The following is a 19236-nucleotide window of genomic DNA, read 5'->3' as shown; positions in this document are numbered from 1 at the left end:
AGGTGTATTAAATGTGCTTTTCTTTCAAAACTCTAAATCCATCGTTTAGCTAGAATGGAATGTACGTATCCTGTATATCTGACTGTGATACATGGTTGTCTCACCTAGCTATCTTCAGATGAATGAACTGTCAATCACTCTGGATAAGAGCCTCTGCTAAATAAGCTAACGTAGATGTTTTACATACAGAGCTCATAATACTGGATTCATTTTTTAGATTATATATGTATGTCACCAATGTATCATTTATACAGTACTTTATTAAAAATGTATATATTTGTTATATTTGACTGTGTAAAACCTAGCAGTGCTACTTATTTCTCTGAGCGTGAGGTAGAAATATATAGTTTAAAAAAAAAAAACATTATTTGTCTCTCTGTAATGAAACCATCAAGTGATAGATTTCAAACAAATACATGTCATGATTAGATAGTGAAAAAACACACCAATCTCTCATAATTTCTTTAAACAATAAACCAACATTTCTGAAAATGGACATATAGAGTTTTGGAAAGAAACTCCATATGGTGTTCGTTTATAAATGTGTTGCTGTGTGTGTGTGTGTGTGTGTGTGTGTGTGTGTGTGTGTGTGTGTGTGTGTGTGTGTGTGTGTGTGTGTGTGTGTGTGTGTGTGTGTGTGTAGGCGCGTGTGTGTGTGTGTGTGTGTGTGTGTGTGTGTGTGTGTGTGTAGGCGCGTGTGTGTGTGTGTGTGTGTGTGTGTGTGTGTGTAGGCAGTTTTTCAGGGAATGTCTCTAGAGTTAAGCAGTGGGTTAGACATCCCTTCCCCTCTTCTCCTCTCCTCAGCGGACACAATCACAAAACCATGAGTCTCCACCATGGACGGATTCCTGGAATGTTCAACTGCCGCTCCCTCCACTCCCACTTACTGTAGACACACACACATACACACATACACACACTCTCCATTTCCGCCCTACCCCAGGCATTGTCAGTAGGGGAGGAGACAAGTGGGGTGAAATGGTAGGAGGAAGGGATGGGAGAGCGAGAGCGAGAAGCGAGAGAGCAAGAGAGCGAGAGAGAGAGAGACAGAGTGAGAGAGAGACAGAGTGAGAGAGAGACAGAGAGAGCAAGACCGAGAGAGAGAGCGACAGAGCACAAGAGAGAAAGAGACAGAGACATGAAGCAGATCAGACCGGGGTTGAAATGAATGTGGTGTAGTAGCAGATCAGAATTCATGGGTGTTCCCTGATATCAGGAAAAGCTCATTGATACCTACCATTGGTCCGTTCCGGTGTTATGAGGCTGATGCTTTCTCGACACAAATGATTTGATTACATAGCAGGTTAAGATAACTAACCTGACAGGTTAGGTGAATTAGCCTGGCAGGTTAGGAGACTGAGGACAAAGGTTAGGAAAATAGTTAGGTTTAGCTACAATGCTACAGTTGTCAACAACTGTTGTCCCCGGCGTGAAACATACGCCCACGGAACAATGGTGAGCAGTAGTGGGTGTAACTTGATATCAAGAAACGCCCAATATCAGAAGGCACCCATAATTGCAGTTTGAAATTACACCCTTCTCGTTAAAATACATGTGTATTTAAATATTTGTATTTCAAATATAAATGTTCATATTCATTTGTTTATTTTTATATTTATTTTCAAATATGTATCTGAAAGTAATTGAAATACAGCAAATAGTATTTGAACCCAGGTGTGAAGCAGAAGGGTTGAAGAAGAAGGGTGGTTGACTGGGGCAAGGGTCAAGGGTCAAGGGGTAGAAAATGGGCACAAAGGCAGCAAACGTGGGCCTCTAACTACTAATTCCTAATTCCCAGAAAAGATCCAACGTTTCTCCCCACAATACAGTCAAGTACATCACAAAGGACTATCTAGAAGGGTTTGATATGGGACATATACAGTATAGTGCAATGCACTATTATTGTAACTAGATATTAGCACAGTATTCTGTAATTACTGTGTTACCATGTGCTTTCTAGATAAATATCAGGTGTGTTTGGGGATTGTAAAATAAACAACACTGGTACCTAAAACTGCTAAGTAAGTTGATATAGTTAGACAATTAACAGACAGAATTTCAGTTTTTCCAGAAGTTGAATTATATATTGTAAAGGGGTTAGCGTGATTTTGACAGCATCTTACAAGTAAAATTCTGTATTTCATATTACAGTACACCTACTGTAATATAAATACGGTATCAAAGCATGTGCTGTGTAATGACATACAGTACAGTACCGTAAAATGTACTGTTTTATACTGTAAAAAAGTAAATGTTACCATAATCGGAATTAATGAATGAATGGGTGAATTAAATTTGTTAAGGGGAGGGGTTTGTATTTCACAGTATTTTACTGTAATTACAAGGTATTGGAGCAAGCAGGTTGGCTGCTAATAAAAGTGTTGACAAACATTACAGCATATTAATGAACATTTGGTGTTTTGTATCATTTGCACTTCTAGAGGCCTTAACAAAGGCTTACAGCATTCTCACTCAACAAATGTAGCCTCTTACAAGGTACGCCTCAAAATATGGTAATGAGAGAAACAACAATACCATACACCCACTAGTGATCAAAAGGGTTTTTGGCGCTCCAAAGCTACGGTACTGAATTCTGTTGGGTGGAATTACAGTACCATTCGAAATACATTCTACCCTACCCACATTTTTTCCCCACAATGCACCATCATTTACAGTATGATCCAGTAAAACATATTTAGTATGTATTTTAAACATTTTTTTGTATAATTTACAGTTTTCCATTACAGTATAGCATTAGATGGGCCTGGTGTTCGTGCGTACATGTGACCAAGGTCCGGCTAAACTGACCCTTCAGCTGTCGAGAGGTTAAAGGGCAAAGGGGTTCTTAAGTCAGCACTTTTAGCAAGGATGTCAAGTCAACAAGTGTCCCTACTTGTCAAGTGTCCCTACTTAAGAGATCACCAGACAAGGAGGGTTAAAACAAGAAACAACTCAATGGGTTAAGAGTTTAGGTGTAAATTCCGTGTGATTAAGCTTAGGGATATGGTTTGGGGAAGGCTTAAAACCAAATCATTTAAAACAAAACGCTGTTTCCATCAACGATCATCAAGTATTCTCACAGTAGCCGGGGGCGGAAGAAACGCATACCTGTTTAGGGGAGGTGCTGGCTAGCGGAGTAGAACACTTGATAAAGAAAAGGAGAGCCGCACACTCTAGGAGCTCAGATGCAATAATTGAATAACCAACGTTTGGACAGACAAGCTGTCTTCATCAGGGTAAAATGACAAACACTGCGGGTCACTAGTTTATAGAGATTGAAAGAACACACGCAGGTGTCTATAATCATGGCAGGGAGTGGCTTGATTTAATTTGTTGATTTACAGATATAAATAGAACATATAAAAACCATGAATGGATTACATATGATCATAGATCCAATTTGGCTACATAGGCCTAAAAACATTATTTACAATAGATAGCAAAAACACAATAATCACAAGAATGGCTTCAGATCAAAGTCTACATTGAGACCGAAGGGAGCAACGAGCTTTCAAATTAAAGATCCAGGCGGTCTCTCGTTTTAACAATAAGTTGTCAAGGTCACCCCCTCTCCTAGGGATGGTGATGTGTTCGATGCCGATATAGCAAAGGAACGAAAAGTGGGCCGCAACTGGGTACGTCGAGTTTTTGCACCTAATGGTGCTACGATGCTCAGAGATTCGTACTTTTAATTCACACTTTGTTTAACCCACATAATTTTTACCACAAGGACAAGTTATAAGATAAATAACTGCCTTAGTGGAACACGTGATAACACCTTTGATTGGGATCTGTTTCCCTGTTTGGGGGTGTTTGAAGGATCTACATTGGTAAGTGCCATTGCTTTGAGCGCAGCCATTACACTTGTAGTTTCCATCTGGCGCAAGGAGACATTGTGCGGGGGTATTTTGGGATGGTAAATCAGAGGTTACCAATTGATCTATGAGAGCATGACCAAGGGAGGGTCCGGAAACACATTACACATGTTTGTGAAGGATTCCCTTAAATTGTTCAGAGCACTTTGAATATCGCGTAGTAAGAACGCAAGAACCCTTCTTTTTGCGAGACTTTCCTTGAAAGAGATCATATCTCGATTTATTTTGGATTTTCTCAATGGCAGTATTGATCTGACCATTTTTGTACCCACTTTCCTTTAATTTTCTTTGCATCACAAACATGGTTCTGTGGAAATCTGATTGTTTTTTGCAAATGATTTTGATTGGACAGAATTGGCTGAAGTGGGTGACAGCTATCAGCCCTCAACAAACTGTTAGGATCAGTGGGTTTCCTGTAAAGATCAGTGTATAGAACATGATCCTCACACAAAATCAAAAGATCAAGGAAACCTATTTGACGTGTGTCAGATTGCATAGCGAATCTCAGGTGTTCAGAACAAGAGGTAAGAAGCATGGAATGCCTGGAGCTGTTTCGCATCGACACTCCATAAAATGAAAATATCATCAATGTACTGTTTCCAAATAATAATATAAAAAAAAAATGTTTTGTTGTTGGGAGGATGAGAATGGACTGTTTCTCCATGTAACCTACATACACATTAGCATAGTTAGGAGCCATGGGGGATCCCATAGCAGTACCCTTCATCTGGATAAAGAAATTGTTTTGAAATATGAAATCGTTATTTGTGAGTACCATTTCAGCCAATGTTCTAATGCATGCACTGGAGGGTTGTTCATTTGGGTAACATAACAAAAGAAAATGTTCCATGCCTTCAATACTGCCATCGTGTGGAATATTAGTGTATAACGACTCAACATCAAAAATAACGAACAAAGTATTCTCAGGGAGAGGATCAAGAGAATCAATGATAGAGATCATACTGCTGGTGTCCTTTGCTAAAACTAGCTAGCTAGCTAATGACAATACACTATAGTAGTGGGTCGGCAAAATGAAGTAAATAATACTGAACTCATGACAAAATCATGGTTTGACATTTGAATGGATATTGTCGTTTTGTTTGTTTTTTGCTTAGTGACATTGTGAATATAATCTTTTTGGCTTTTAACTCTGATTTAACTAGCTATATATTTAATGAGGTTTCTGCACCAGAAAATTTGTGAAGTCCCAAATTCCCACGAGATACTGCAAGAATTTGCGCGCACACACACAAACACACACACACACACACACACACACACACACACACACACACACACACACACACACACACACACACACACACACACACACACACACACACACACACACACACACACACACACACACACACACACACACACACACACACACACACACACACACACACAGGCCAGACCCAGTTGTGATAATGGCAGCAATGGCTGGTGAAATGGGGCAGGTGACCTCGCACTACTACTCTGTTCAATGAATCAATACTTTCCCAAGGATTTAAATAACTATGCTTTGAAGTTAAAGAGGTGGAGAGGTGGGGAGAAGGAGACAGGGAGGTGTTATGAGAGGTAGGAGAAGAGAGGGAAGATAGAGGGGGAAGGACAGAGCAGGCTGAAGGAATGAGAGAGGGAGGGAAGAAGAGGAGACTGTAAAAGAGGGAAGGGTGAGGAAGGGGTTGTAGGAGGGACAGAAGAAGGGAGTGTGAAGGAGCTGTGAAGGAGAGCTTGGGGGAGGGATAGAGGGTAGGTTGTACTGAGGGGAGAAAGCAGCAATCCGTCAAACTCACTAGGCTTGTCCTTCCCTCAGTGCTCTGAAGAACATAATGTTTGTTTTAATCTCTCTTTTAAAGATAGAGTGAAAACCTCAGTGGAGGGGTTGGTTGGCCATCCCGAAAGGCATCTCTCAAAACCACCCTATTGTGTGGTGCTTTCAGGCTGTGTTTGGCCAACCAAACACTTTCCCTAGGGTTCACAATGCGCTGACACTCAAAATAAAGAGGCATACTTTAAGATATGTGTAAACATATCATAAATTACTAGGCACATAAGACATTTCAGAAGGCTGATATTGTACTGATAACATTCTTTGAATTCTACTCATATAACTCAAGGATCTGTGTTTGGGGTTTGTATGTATGTGCATGCGCTCACGTGTGTGTGTGTGTGTGTGCGTGTATGTGTGTATGTGTGTGTGCGTGTGCGGGTGCGTGTGTGCATGCACTCACGTTCGTGGGTGTGTCTGTGTGTGATAGAGGCCCCTCCGTAGGGGCAGGTCAGATGAGAGGCAGCGTGCCTGCTGTGACAGCCTCAATCTCTTCACTTAAAGCCAACAGAGGGTTTGTGTGTGTGTGTGTGTGTGTGTGTGTGTGTGTGTGTGTGTGTGTGTGTGTGTGTGTGTGTGTGTGTGTGTGTGTGTGTGTGTGTGTGTAGGAGTCCACTCAGTCAAAGCCCCAGTCTCCAGCCCTATTGTATCAGAGCAGGGCTAAGCTAAAAGGGTTTAGAGTTGGACTCTTTCTCCATCTCCCTCAAACACAGACAAACACAACTCAGCACAAAGAAGACAATTACCAGCCAAAGAAAGCAAAGAGAAATTAAACATGTAAACACACATGCACACACCCTCACCCTCACCCTCACAAACACACACACACACACACACACACATAAACACACACTGGGAGAGACACTATATGTACAGCAGTATGTGAACACCTCTTCAAATGAGTGGATTCGGCTATTTCAGCCACACCCGTTGCTGACAGGTGTATAAAATCGAGCACACAGCCATTCAATCTCCATAGACAAACATTTGTAGTAGAATGGCCTTACTGAAGAGCTCAGTGACTTTCAACGTGGCATCGTCATAGGATGCCCCCTTTCTAGCAAGTTCGTCCAATTTCTGCCCTGCTAGAGCTGCCCCGGTCAACTGTAAGTGCTGTTATTGTGAAGTGGAAACGTCTAGGAGAAACAACAACTCAGCCGCGAAGTGGTAGACCACACAAGCTCACAGAACGGTACCGCCGAGTGCTGAAGTGCGTAGAGATTAAAATGGTCTGTCCTCGGTTGCAACACTCACTACCGAGTTGCCTCTGGAAGCTCAAGAACTGTTCGTCAGGAGCATCATGAAATGGGATTCCATGGCGAGCAACCACATAGTGGTGTAAAGTTCACCGCCATTGAACTCTGGAGCAGTGGAAACGTGTTCTCTTGCAGATGCCAGGGGAACGCTACCTGCCCAAATGCATAGTGCCAACTGTAAAGTTTGGTGGAGGAGGAATAACGTTCTGGGGCTGTTTTTCATGGTTCGGGCTAGGCCGCTTAGTTCCAGTGAAGGGAAATCTTAACGCTACAGCATACAATGACATTCCAGACGATTATGTGCTTCCAACTTTGTGGCAACAGTTTGGGAAAGGCCCTTTCCTGTTTCAGCATGACACTGTCCCTGTGCACAAAGCGAGGTCCATACAGAAATGGTTTGTCGAAATCGCCGTGGAAGACCTTGACTGGCCTGCACAGAGCCCTGACCTCAACTCCATCAAAGACCTTTGGGATGAATTGGAACGCCGATTGCGAGCCAGGCCTAATCGCCCAACATCAGCACCTGACCTCACTAATGCTCTTGTGGCTGAACTGAAGCAAGTCCCCGCAGCAATGTTCCAACATCTAGTGGAAAGCCTTCCCAGAAAAGTGGAGGCTGTTATAGCAGAAAAGAGGGGACAAACTCCATATTAATGACCATGATTTTAGAATGAGATGTTCAACAAGCAGGTGTCCACATACTTTTGGTCATCTAGTGTATATTCCAATGGTCCAAAATAACTTGACGGAGAGGCGCAGTGAGTGGAACATTAAAGTTGATGATTTAAAAGCTTTTATTATACCAATAGCTAGCATCCTGCTATATTTACACCAAGATAGAGGGAAGGTATGGAAGGCCATACTCAAGGCCTCAAACACACACCCGCACACACACCCTCATGCACCCATGCACAAAAACATCATTCAATCACTCATACACACAGATGAACATGGCTAAACCCTGTTTTATGAAACCACACACACACTGACACACACACTTCGGCAAAGAAATCCAGGAAACATTTTCTCACACACCCGGGAGCCATCCCAGCACAATGTTCTCTCACTGAGTCACAACTTAGTAATCCTCTCTTGCACCATCACACAGACCTGTTACATACTGAACACACACACACACACACACACACACACACACACACACACACACACACACACACACACACACACACACACACACACACACACACACACACACACACACACACACACACACACACACACACACACACACACACAGCATGCAAACAACACGCACACCTGCACGCACGAATACACACACCAAAACTAAATTCACAAAAGCCAATGAGAGAATGATTATTCTATAGCAGTGGTATTGTGTGACACTCAAACAGCAGTTAAGTGCAGTTGGAGTGTGGTGTGTGTTTGTGTGTGTTTGTGTGTGTTTGTGTGTAACATACTATAACAGTAACTTACGTGAAAGGGAGTGTCCTCCTTTGGGCATGAATTCAAACAGTACAGGGTTATCATCTCCCAGCATCTCAGCCCGTAGCGAAAGCAGGCTGTTTTTACTCATCAATGCTGCCCTCAGATTGGCTACCGAAGATGTAGCCCCGTCCCCGGTCCCACCTCCTGCCTCATCTGATTCGCTGGCACCCAGGAAGTTGGCCTCGCCCATTGCCAGAGCTTCTTCCTGTTTGAGGAAGAAGTCGAGACGTTCTCCGCGACTGTCTGAGCTGTTGAGCTCTGTCACATCTGCACCTGGAGACAGAGAGGAATCATTCATTCATTGGTTGTTTGATTGATTGATCTTTATTAGTCATGTTGAAAGGCACAAAATTCTACTTTACAAATATGACAACATAAACCATGTAAGATATCAAACCAATGACAAATTTAAAAATTGAGTACACTAAAGCACTTTACCATAGACTTGCCCCACCAAAAATATAGTGTACAGTGCCTCCAGAAAGTATTCAGACCCATTCCCTTTTTCTACATTTTGTTACGTTACAGCCTTATTCTAAAATGTATTAAACAGATTTGTTCCCTCATCAATCTACACACAATTAAAAAACAGAAATACCTTATTTACATAAGTATTCAGACCCTTTGCTATGAGACTCGAAATTGAGCTCAGGTGCATCCTGTTTCCATTGATCATCCTTGAGATGTTTCTACAACTAGATTGGAATTCACCTGTGATACATTTATTTGATTGGACATGGTTTGGAAAGACACAAACCTGTCTATATAAGGTCCCACAGTTGACAGTGCATGTCAGAGCAAATCAAGCCTGAGGTCAAAGCAATTGTCCGTAGAGCTCCGAGACAGGACTGTGTTGAGGCACAGATCTGGTGAAGGGTATCAAAACATTTCTGCAGCCTTGAAGGTCCCCAAGAACACAGTGGCCACCATCATTCTTAAATGGAATAAATTTGGAACCACCGAGCCTCTTGAGTCAGAGTTCCTCTGTGGAGATGTGAGAAACTTCCAGAAGGAAAACCATCTCTGCAGCACTCCACCAATCAGGCCTTTATGGTAGCATGGCCAGACGGAAGCCACTCCTCAGTAAAAGGCACATTTCTGGAGAGACTTGAAAATAGCTATGCAGCGAAGCTCCACATCCAGCCTGACAGAGCGTGAGAGGATCTGCAGAGAAGAATGGGAGAAACTCCCCAAGTTCAGGTGTGTCAAGCTTGTAGCATCATACCCAAGAAGACTCGAAGCTGTAATCGCTGCCAAAGGTGCTACAACAAAGTACTGAGTAAAGGGTCTGAATACTTATGTCAATTTTATATTTCAGTTTTTTTTATATATATACATTTGTAAAAATGTCTAAAAAACTGTTTTTGCTTTGTCATTATGGGGTATTATGTGTCACGTCCTGACCAGTAAAGAAGTTATTTGTTATTGTAGTTTGGTCAGGACGTGGCAGGGGGTGTTTGTTTAATGTGTTTCGGGTTTGTTGGGCAATGTTCTATGTTAGTCTATTTCTATGTATGTGTCTAGTTTATCTATTTCTATGCTTAGTTTACTGGTTTGACCTTCAATTGGAGGCAGCTGTTCCTCGTTGCCTCTAATTGAAGGTCCTATTTAGTAGGGGTGTTTTTTCATGGGTTTTTGTGGGTAGTTGTTCCATGTGTAGCTGTATGTCTCACAGGACAGTTTTTTTCGTCGTTGTTGTTTTGGTTAAGTGTTTTGTTTCGTTTTCTTCGCATTAAATAAAAGAAGATGAGCATACACATTCCCGCTGCGCCTTGGTCCCATCTTTACGACGAACGTGACATTATGTGTAGATTGATGAGAGAAAAAAACAATTTCATACATTTTAGAATAAGGCTGTAAAGTAACAAAATGTGGAAAAGGCTAAGGGGTCTGAATACTTCCTGAATGCACTGTACGGATGACCGATATTCCTTTGTTTTCAGATCTGTTAGTGATAAATGGGACAGATGAGAGAAGCGGGTAGTTGCAGCCCAATATGGCGGCCGATACTGACTGTGTTGAAAGAAAGTAGGCATATCGAAAGCGCACATGTAATTGGTTTGACTTTCTGTCAGTTTTTCCCAGCGAGTGCAGAGATTCGTGGTGACATGACTGTAGATCAGGGATGGACAACTCCAGTCCTCAGGGGACTGAATGGTGTCACTCTTTTTCTCCATCCCTAGCAAACACAGCTGATTAAACTAATTGCATTCTAAACTGAAGATTATGATTCGTTGATTATTGGAGGCAGGTGTGCTAGCAGGGGCTGGGGCAAAAATGTACAGGGGTGGAAAAGTAAAAGATACCTTCATAGAAAATGACAAGTAAAAGTGAAAGTCACCCAGTAAAATACTACTTGAGTAAAAGACAAAGTATTTGGTTTGAAATATACTTAAGTATCAACAGTAAATGTAATTGCTAAAATATACTTAAGTATCAAAAGTAAAAGTAAAAGTATAAATCATTTCACATTCCTTATACTAAGCAAACTAGATGGCACAATTGTTTTTTTATTTTTTATTTATGGATAGGTAGGGGCACACTCCATCACTCAGACATAATTAACAAACTAAGCATGTGTTTAGTGAGTCCGCCAGATCAGAGGCAGTAGGGATGACCAGGGATGTTCTCTGTTTAGTGAGTCTGCCAGATCAGAGGCAGTAGGGATGACCAGGGATGTTCTCTGTTTAGTGAGTCTGCCAGATCAGAGGCAGTAGGGATGACCAGGGATGTTCTCTGTTTAGTGAGTCTGCCAGATCAGAGGCAGTAGGGATGACCAGGGATGTTCTCTGTTTAGTGAGTCCGCCAGATCAGAGGCAGTAGGGATGACCAGGGATGTTCTCTGTTTAGTGAGTCCTCCAGATCAGAGGCAGTAGGGATGACCAGGGATGTTCTCTGTTTAGTGAGTCCACCAGATCAGAGGCAGTAGGGATGACCAGGGATGTTCTCTGTTTAGTGAGTCCTCCAGATCAGAGGCAGTAGGGATGACCAGGGATGTTCTCTGTTTAGTGAGTCCTCCAGATCAGAGGCAGTAGGGATGACCAGGGATGTTCTCTGTTTAGTGAGTCCTCCAGATCAGAGGCAGTAGGGATGACCAGGGATGTTCTCTGTTTAGTGAGTCCTCCAGATCAGAGGCAGTAGGGATGACCAGGGATGTTCTCTGTTTAGTGAGTCTGCCAGATCAGAGGCAGTAGAGATGACCAGGGATGTTCTCTTGATAAGTGTGTGAATTGGACCATTTTCCTGTCAAAATGTAATGAGTACTTTTGGGTGTCAGGGAAAATGTATGGAGTAAAGAGTACCACATTTTCTTTAGGAATGTAGTGAAGAAAAAGTAAAAGTTGTCTAAAAATATGAATAGTAAAGTACAGACACCCCAAAAAACTACTTAAATAGTATATTAAAGTATTTTTACTTAAGTACTTTCCACTGACAATGTGACACCAATCAGACCCCGAGCACTGTAGTTGCCCATCCCTGCTGTACAGGATGGTGCACTGAAACCTCAGAATGATGGAGTGGTGAAATCACTCACACTGTGGAAAAACATTGCATGTAATTAAATGCATATATCTTAACATGCTTTCATGTTGTGAATATTTTACATTTATCACATTTCATTTCTGTTGTGTAGACTACTGTGTGCAATGTTAAAGATAACATTTCCCACTGTCCCATTACTATACACCAATAGCAAGCTTGCTTAATAAAGGCAGACCTATGGGTTGCATGCCCGGCTGCAGGTTTGCTGACATGCCGATGAGGACCAAAAATAGCCTAAAGCTATGCTGCTACCCGTCTGATACTAGCATGTTATAACAGGAGATACAAATTAGGTTCTACTGCTTGCAGACCTTCATGTGTCACAACAGCTTTCATAAAGTTGTGTATGTGAACTCAAAGAAAATGATTATGAGACTAAACAATACTCTTTGGATATTCATGAAACATAGTTAGTATACCGGTAATAATTAGTCCTAAAAGTTTGAGTTGTATAAGTGATTAAAACTGCTTTAGCATCCTCCATGCACTTCCTGAAAGAGACTGAACAAAATAAGCTAGTCCTCTGAGCGGTGGCAATGCTGTTCAATCAAAAGAGACAATCCAATTAACGGTACACTTTCAACACACCCATTTATTTCAACACAACCACTTCTTTTGACATGCCCACTACTCTGAGACCAGTCCGGATGGGCTGCCTGGCCGTTGACAACATTCATTTGGTCTTGACTGCTGAAATCATCCATGGAAAACCTCTCCTTTAAACACCCCATCCCTAATTCATCCTGTTTGTAAAATGTACAGCAATTTGTGTTTTCCACCAAACGCACTTGTGTCTGCACACGCACACACACATCCCCCAAAATTACAACAAAGGACAGGATGCTGTTGACAGATAAATCAGTACTGTCTCATCTGAGATCATTTAAACACATAGCAAGAGAGAGAAAGAGGGAGTAAAGGAACGAGAGAGAGCCTATGAAAAAAAGACAGATGATCAAACAGCGATAGACAGTTAGAGAGCTGGAGTACAAAAGAGAACAAGAGAGAGACAGAGAGACCGACAGAGAGAGAGACAGAGAGACAGACAAAGAGACAGACAGAGAGAGACAGTCAGAAAGAGAGAGACAGAGACAGACAGAAAGACAGAAAGACAGACAGAGACAGACAGAGAGACAGACAGAGACAGAGAGAAAGAGAGACAGAGAGAATGAGAGAGAGAGACAGAGAGACAGAAAAAGAGACAGACAGAGAGAGACAGACAGAAAGAGAGAGAGACAGAGAGACAGACAGAAAGACAGAAAGACAGAAAGACAGACAGAGACAGACAGAGAGACAGACAGAGACAGAGAGAAAGAGAGACAGAGAGAATGAGAGAGACAGAGAGACAGAAAAAGAGAGATGGTGCACACGAGAGAGAGACAGAGAGAGAGATGGAGTGCAGAAGAAAAAATTGAGAGAGAGAGAGAGAGATTCTATCTAGGGTATAAAGGTTTGTTTAGACTGCAGTGACAGTCCAGTGACAGCCCAGTGACAGCCCAGTGACAGAGTAAAGTAGAGAATGTTGTGAACAACTGTCAGCAGCAGACACACGCTGCCACACTCTCCTCTGTAGATCTACATGTCTTTCACACACAACTTCTGACAGCACTGCTGACACACTCACACACACACTCACACACACACTCACACTCACACTCACACTCACACTCACACACACTCACACTCACACTCACACTCACACACACACACACACACACACACACACACACACACACACACACACACACACACACACACACACACACACACACACACACACACACAATTCAACACTCCCTAGGGGTTTGTAGGACACTGGCTTGCATACTGTGTGTAAGTGGGGTTGAGTGTGTGTGTGTCTGTCTGTGTGTTAGAGCTAATACAACACCTCCTATCACTGGCCTGTGATGCATACACTTCTAGTATATTGCACAAAGTGTGAGAGGTCTGGGCAGGTATTATTATAGATGTGAAATGTGGCATGCAGGACAGCGAGACAGAAAAGACAAACAGTAAATGAGAAAAAGAGAAAGAGTTAAAAAGGAGAGGAAGGAAACAGTACAATAACTGAGAAAGATAAAGACTGAGGGAGAGGGAGAAGGCAGAGAGAGGGAGAAGGCAGAGAGAGGGAGAGGGAGAAGGCAGAGAGAGGGAGAGGGAGAAGGAAGAGAGGGAGAAGGCAGAGAGAGGGAGAAGGCAGAGAGAGGGAGAGGGAGAAGGCAGAGAGAGGGAGAGGGAGAAGGCAGAGAGAGGGAGAGGGAGAAGGCAGAGAGAGGGAGAGGGAGAAGGAAGAGAGGGAGAAGGCAGAGAGATGAGAGGGAGAAGGCAGAGAGAGGGAGAAGGCAGAGAGAGGGAGAGGGAGAAGGCAGAGAGAGGGAGAGGGAGAAGGCAGAGAGAGGGAGAGGGAGAAGGCAGAGAGAGGGAGAGGGAGAAGGAAGAGAGGGAGAAGGCAGAGAGATGAGAGGGAGAAGGCAGAGAGAGGGAGAGGGAGAAGGCAGAGAGAGGGAGAGGGAGAAGGCAGAGAGATGGAGAAGGAGAAGGCAGAGAGATGGAGAGGTAGAAGGCAGGGAGAGGGGGAGGGAGAAGGCAGAGAGAGGGAGAAGGAAGAGAGAGGGAGAAGGCAGAGAAAGAGGGAGAGTGAGAAGGCAGAGAGAGAGGGGGAAGGAAGAGAGTGAATGAGGGAGGAAGCAGAGAAAGAGGGAGAGAGAGAAGGCAGAGAGAGGGAGAGGGAGAAGGAAGAGAGAGGGAGAAGGCAGAGAGAGGGAGAAGGTAGAGAGAAGAAGAAGGCAGAGAGAAGGAGAAGGCAGAGAGAGGGAGAAGCCAGAGAAAGAGGGAGAAGGCAGAGAGAGGGAGAAGCCAGAGAAAGAGGGAGAGAGAAGGCAGAGAGAGGGAGAGGGAGAAGGCAGAGAGAGGGAGAAGGCAGAGAGAGGGAGAAGGTAGACAGAGGGAGAAAGCAGAAAGAGGAAGAAGGCAGAGAAAGAGGGAGAAGGCAGAGAGAGGGAGAAGGCAGAGAGAGGGAGAAGGCAGACAGACGGAGAAGGCGAAGAGAGGGAGAGGGAGAAGGCAGAGAGAGGGAGAAGGCAGAGAGAGGGAGAAGGCAGAGAGAGGGAGAAGGCAGAGAGAGGGAGAAGGCAGAGAGAATAAGAGGGGGAGGGTAAGAGTACGACTTGTCTTCATTGTCCTCAGGTATGCTCGATATGCAGTGTGTTGGTTGCCACGGCGTTGTTGCCGTGTTCTGTTGCCGTGGTGAAAGTCAAGGTGAGAGAGGGGCTGTGAGACTGTAGTGTTCCTCTCCTCTGGCTGAATACTGATGGGCTTGAGTCACCACTGTGGGGATGGCTGTATGTTGAAGCGAGGGGGGTCTGTCTGAGAGACTTTTTTGGGTCAAGGTGTACATGACAAAGTAACTAGAGGTATGTGGGGAGGGATCCTCTGGTCAATAATAAGTGTCCTGGATTGACATGTCTTTAAATCACATTTTTATTTATTTCACCTTTATTTAACCAGGTAGGCCAGTTGAGAACAAGTTCTCATTTACAACTGCGACCTGGCTAAGATAAAGCAAAGCAGTGCAACACAAACAACAACACAGAGTTCCACATGGGATTAACAAACGTACAGTCAATAATACAGTAGAAAAAGTCTACATACAGTGTGTGCAAATGAGGTAGGATAAGGGAGGTAAGGCAATAAATAGGCCATAGTGGCGAAATAATTACAATATAGCAATTAAACACTGGAGTGATCGATGTGCATAAGATGAATGTGCAAGTAGAGATACTGAGGTGCAAAGGAGGAAAATAAATCAAATAAATAACAGTATGGGGATGAGGTAGTTGTATGGGCTATTTACAGATGGGCTATGTACAGGTGCAGTGATCTGACAGCTGGTACTTAAAGTTGAGTCTCCAGCTTCAGTGATTTTTGCAGTTCGTTCCAGTCATTGGCAGCAGAGAACTGGAAGGAAAGGCGGCCAAAGGAGGAATTGGCTTTGGGGGTGACCACATACAGTGTCACGACTTCCACTGAAGTTGGTGCCTCTCCTTGTTCGGGCGGCGGTTCGGCGGTCGACGTCACTGGCTTTCTAGCCACCACCGATCTACGTTTCTTTTTCCATTTGTTTTGCCTGTATTGTACACACCTGGTTCCCATTCCGTTTGAATTATTTCCCTATTTAACCCTCTGGAGCCATCATGGTTTTGTGCGTGTTTATTGTTGTCAGTTGTCTCGTTTATGTGATTCTGGATTTTCGTTCTCCTTGTTGGAGGATTATTTTTGAGTAAAGTTACGATTATTACTCATCTCTGTGTCCTGCGCCTGACTCCGCCTTACCCACATCACCTAGACTCTGACATACAGTATGTACTGAACGACTGAAGAATGTATTCCTGGATTTGCTATGCATGATTTACTCACTGGCAGCTCACACAAAGAGACAGAGACAGAGACAGAGACAGAGACAGAGCAGTACAAGAGAGACTTCCTGTGTAAAAGGCTAAAGGAAAAGCGAGTTAAGAAGAAAGAGACGGGGGCAGCTGAATAAGGAGGCAGAGAACACACACATAAAAACACAGACACACACACAGTTAATTAAGGTGGGGGAGTAGGGCTTGGTTTAGGGGGCACAGGGTGGAGGTATTCATTAGAGCTCTGCTCCTCCCCCTCCAGTGGGCAGCCGAGCAGGCACAGGAGTCAAATCAATAAAATAGATCCGTTGTTTGTGCTCTGTGTGTGTGTGGTTGTATATATGTGTGTATGTGTGTGTGTGTGTGTGAGAGAGAGAGAGAGAGAGAGAGAGAGAGAATGAGGGAACAGAAGGAGTAGAAGTGGAGGAGAGGAAAGAGACAGAGACCTCTGACCCCCATCTCCTTTCACTCATCTGCTCATTGGACGAGTGAATGACCCTTGACCTGTTTACCCAGCATCCTCTCAACCAGCGGGGCTACAGATGGAACATGTCCACACTTCTAGGACGAGTCCTGCAGTAATCACACTTCAGCCAAACTCAACCCTCCTAATATACTGTCTATCCTCTGCTAGATATGATCACATGCAGTAGAGTAGTTATTCCATGCTAGTATTGTATTGTAAAATCAGTTTATGGTTTTAGTGCACACTATGATATTAAACATTACGTTATTAATGAACATTATTGTATTAGTGGACATTATGATATTAGACATTACGTTATTAATGGACATTATGGTATTAGTGGACATTACGGTATTAGTGGACACTATGGTATTAGACATTACGTTATTAATGAACATTATGGTATTAGTGGACATTATGATATTAGACATTACGTTATTAATGGACATTATGGTATTAGTGGACATTATGGTATTAATGGACATTATGATATTAGACATTACGTTATTAATGAACATTATGTTATTAATGGACACTATGGTATTAATGGACATTATGGCATTAATGGACACTATGGTATTAGTGGACACTATGGTATTAATGGACATTATGGTATTAGTGGACATTATGGTATTAGTGGACACTATGGTATTAGTGGACACTATGGTATTAGTGGACACTATGGTATTAGTGGACACTATGGTATTAATGGACATTATGGTATTAGTGGACACTATGGTATTAGTGGACACTATGGTATTAGTGGATATTATGGTATTAATGGACACTATGGTATTAATGGACATTATGGCATTAATGGACATTATGGTATTAGTGGACACTATGGTATTAGTGGATATTATGGTATTAGTGGACACTATGGTATTAATGGACATTATGGTATTAGTGGACATTATGGTATTAGTGGACACTATGGTATTAGTGGACACTATGGTATTAGTGGACACTATGGTATTAGTGGACACTATGGTATTAATGGACATTATGGTATTAGTGGACACTATGGTATTAATGGACATTATTGTATTAATGGACATTATGGCATTAATGGACACTATGGTATTAATGGACACTATGGTATTAGTGGACACTATGGTATTAATGGACATTATGGCATTAATGGACACTATGGTATTAATGGACATTATTGTATTAATGGACATTATGGCATTAATGGACACTATGGTATTAATGGACACTATGGTGTTAGTGGACACTATGGTATTAATGGACACGATGGTATTAGTGGACACTATGGTATTAATGGACACTATGGTATTAATGGACACTATGGTATTAATGGACACTATGGTATTAAAGGACACTATGGTATTGGTCAACATTATGGTATTAGTGGACACTATGGTATTACTGGACACTATGGTATTAATGGACACTATGGTATTAGAGGACACTATGGTATTAGAGGACATTATGGTATTAATGGACACCATGGTATTAGTGGACACTATGGTATTAATGGACACTATGGTATTAATGGACATTATGGTATTAACGGACACTATGGTATTAATGGACACTATGGTATTAGTGGACACTATGGTATTAAAGGACACTATGGTATTAAAGGACACTATGGTATTGGTCAACATTATGGTATTAGTGGACACTATGGTATTAAAGGACACTATGGTATTGGTCAACATTATGGTATTAGTGGACACTATGGTATTACTGGACACTATGGTATTAATGGACACTATGGTATTAGAGGACACTATGGTATTAATGGACACGATGGTATTAGTGGACACTATGGTATTAATGGATATTATGGTATTAGTGGACACTATGGTATTAGTGGACACTATGGTATTAATGGACACTATGGTATTAATGGACACTATGGTATTTAAGGACACTATGGTATTGGTCAACATTATGGTATTAGTGGACACTATGGTATTAAAGGACACTATGGTATTGGTCAACATTATGGTATTAGTGGACACTATGGTATTACTGGACACTATGGTATTAATGGACACTATGGTATTAGAGGACACTATGGTATTAATGGACACGATGGTATTAGTGGATATTATGGTATTAGTGGACATTATGGGATTAGTGGACATTATGGTATTAGTGGACACTATGGTATTAATGGACACTATGGTATTAATGGACACTATGGTATTTAAGGACACTATGGTATTGGTCAACATTATGGTATTAGTGGACACTATGGTATTAAAGGACACTATGGTATTGGTCAACATTATGGTATTAGTGGACACTATGGTATTACTGGACACTATGGTATTAATGGACACTATGGTATTAGAGGACACTATGGTATTAATGGACACGATGGTATTAGTGGATATTATGGTATTAGTGGACA

The 19236-nt window shown here is 42.4% G+C and overlaps 1 protein-coding gene across 2 annotated transcripts in view; it reads right to left on the bottom strand.

Annotated features, from left to right (window-relative positions):
* LOC106566585 (zinc finger and BTB domain-containing protein 46) overlaps positions 1 to 19236 on the bottom strand; it is a 122044-nt gene that overhangs the window by 24978 nt on the left and 77830 nt on the right. For both annotated transcript variants that reach the window (XM_014134725.3, XM_014134726.3), the window contains exon 4: positions 8421 to 8705. In XM_014134725.3, the coding sequence (XP_013990200.1) occupies positions 8421 to 8705 (285 nt within the window). The remainder of the gene's footprint in view (positions 1 to 8420; positions 8706 to 19236) is intronic.

The sequence above is a fragment of the Salmo salar genome, chromosome 13 (genome assembly GCF_965601325.2).
Source record: "Salmo salar chromosome 13, fSalSal1, whole genome shotgun sequence".
In the NCBI taxonomy this organism is placed as follows: Eukaryota; Metazoa; Chordata; class Actinopteri; order Salmoniformes; family Salmonidae; genus Salmo; species Salmo salar.
The sequence above is the reverse complement of the archived record's forward strand: the minus strand, read 5'-3'. Positions and strand labels throughout refer to the sequence as shown.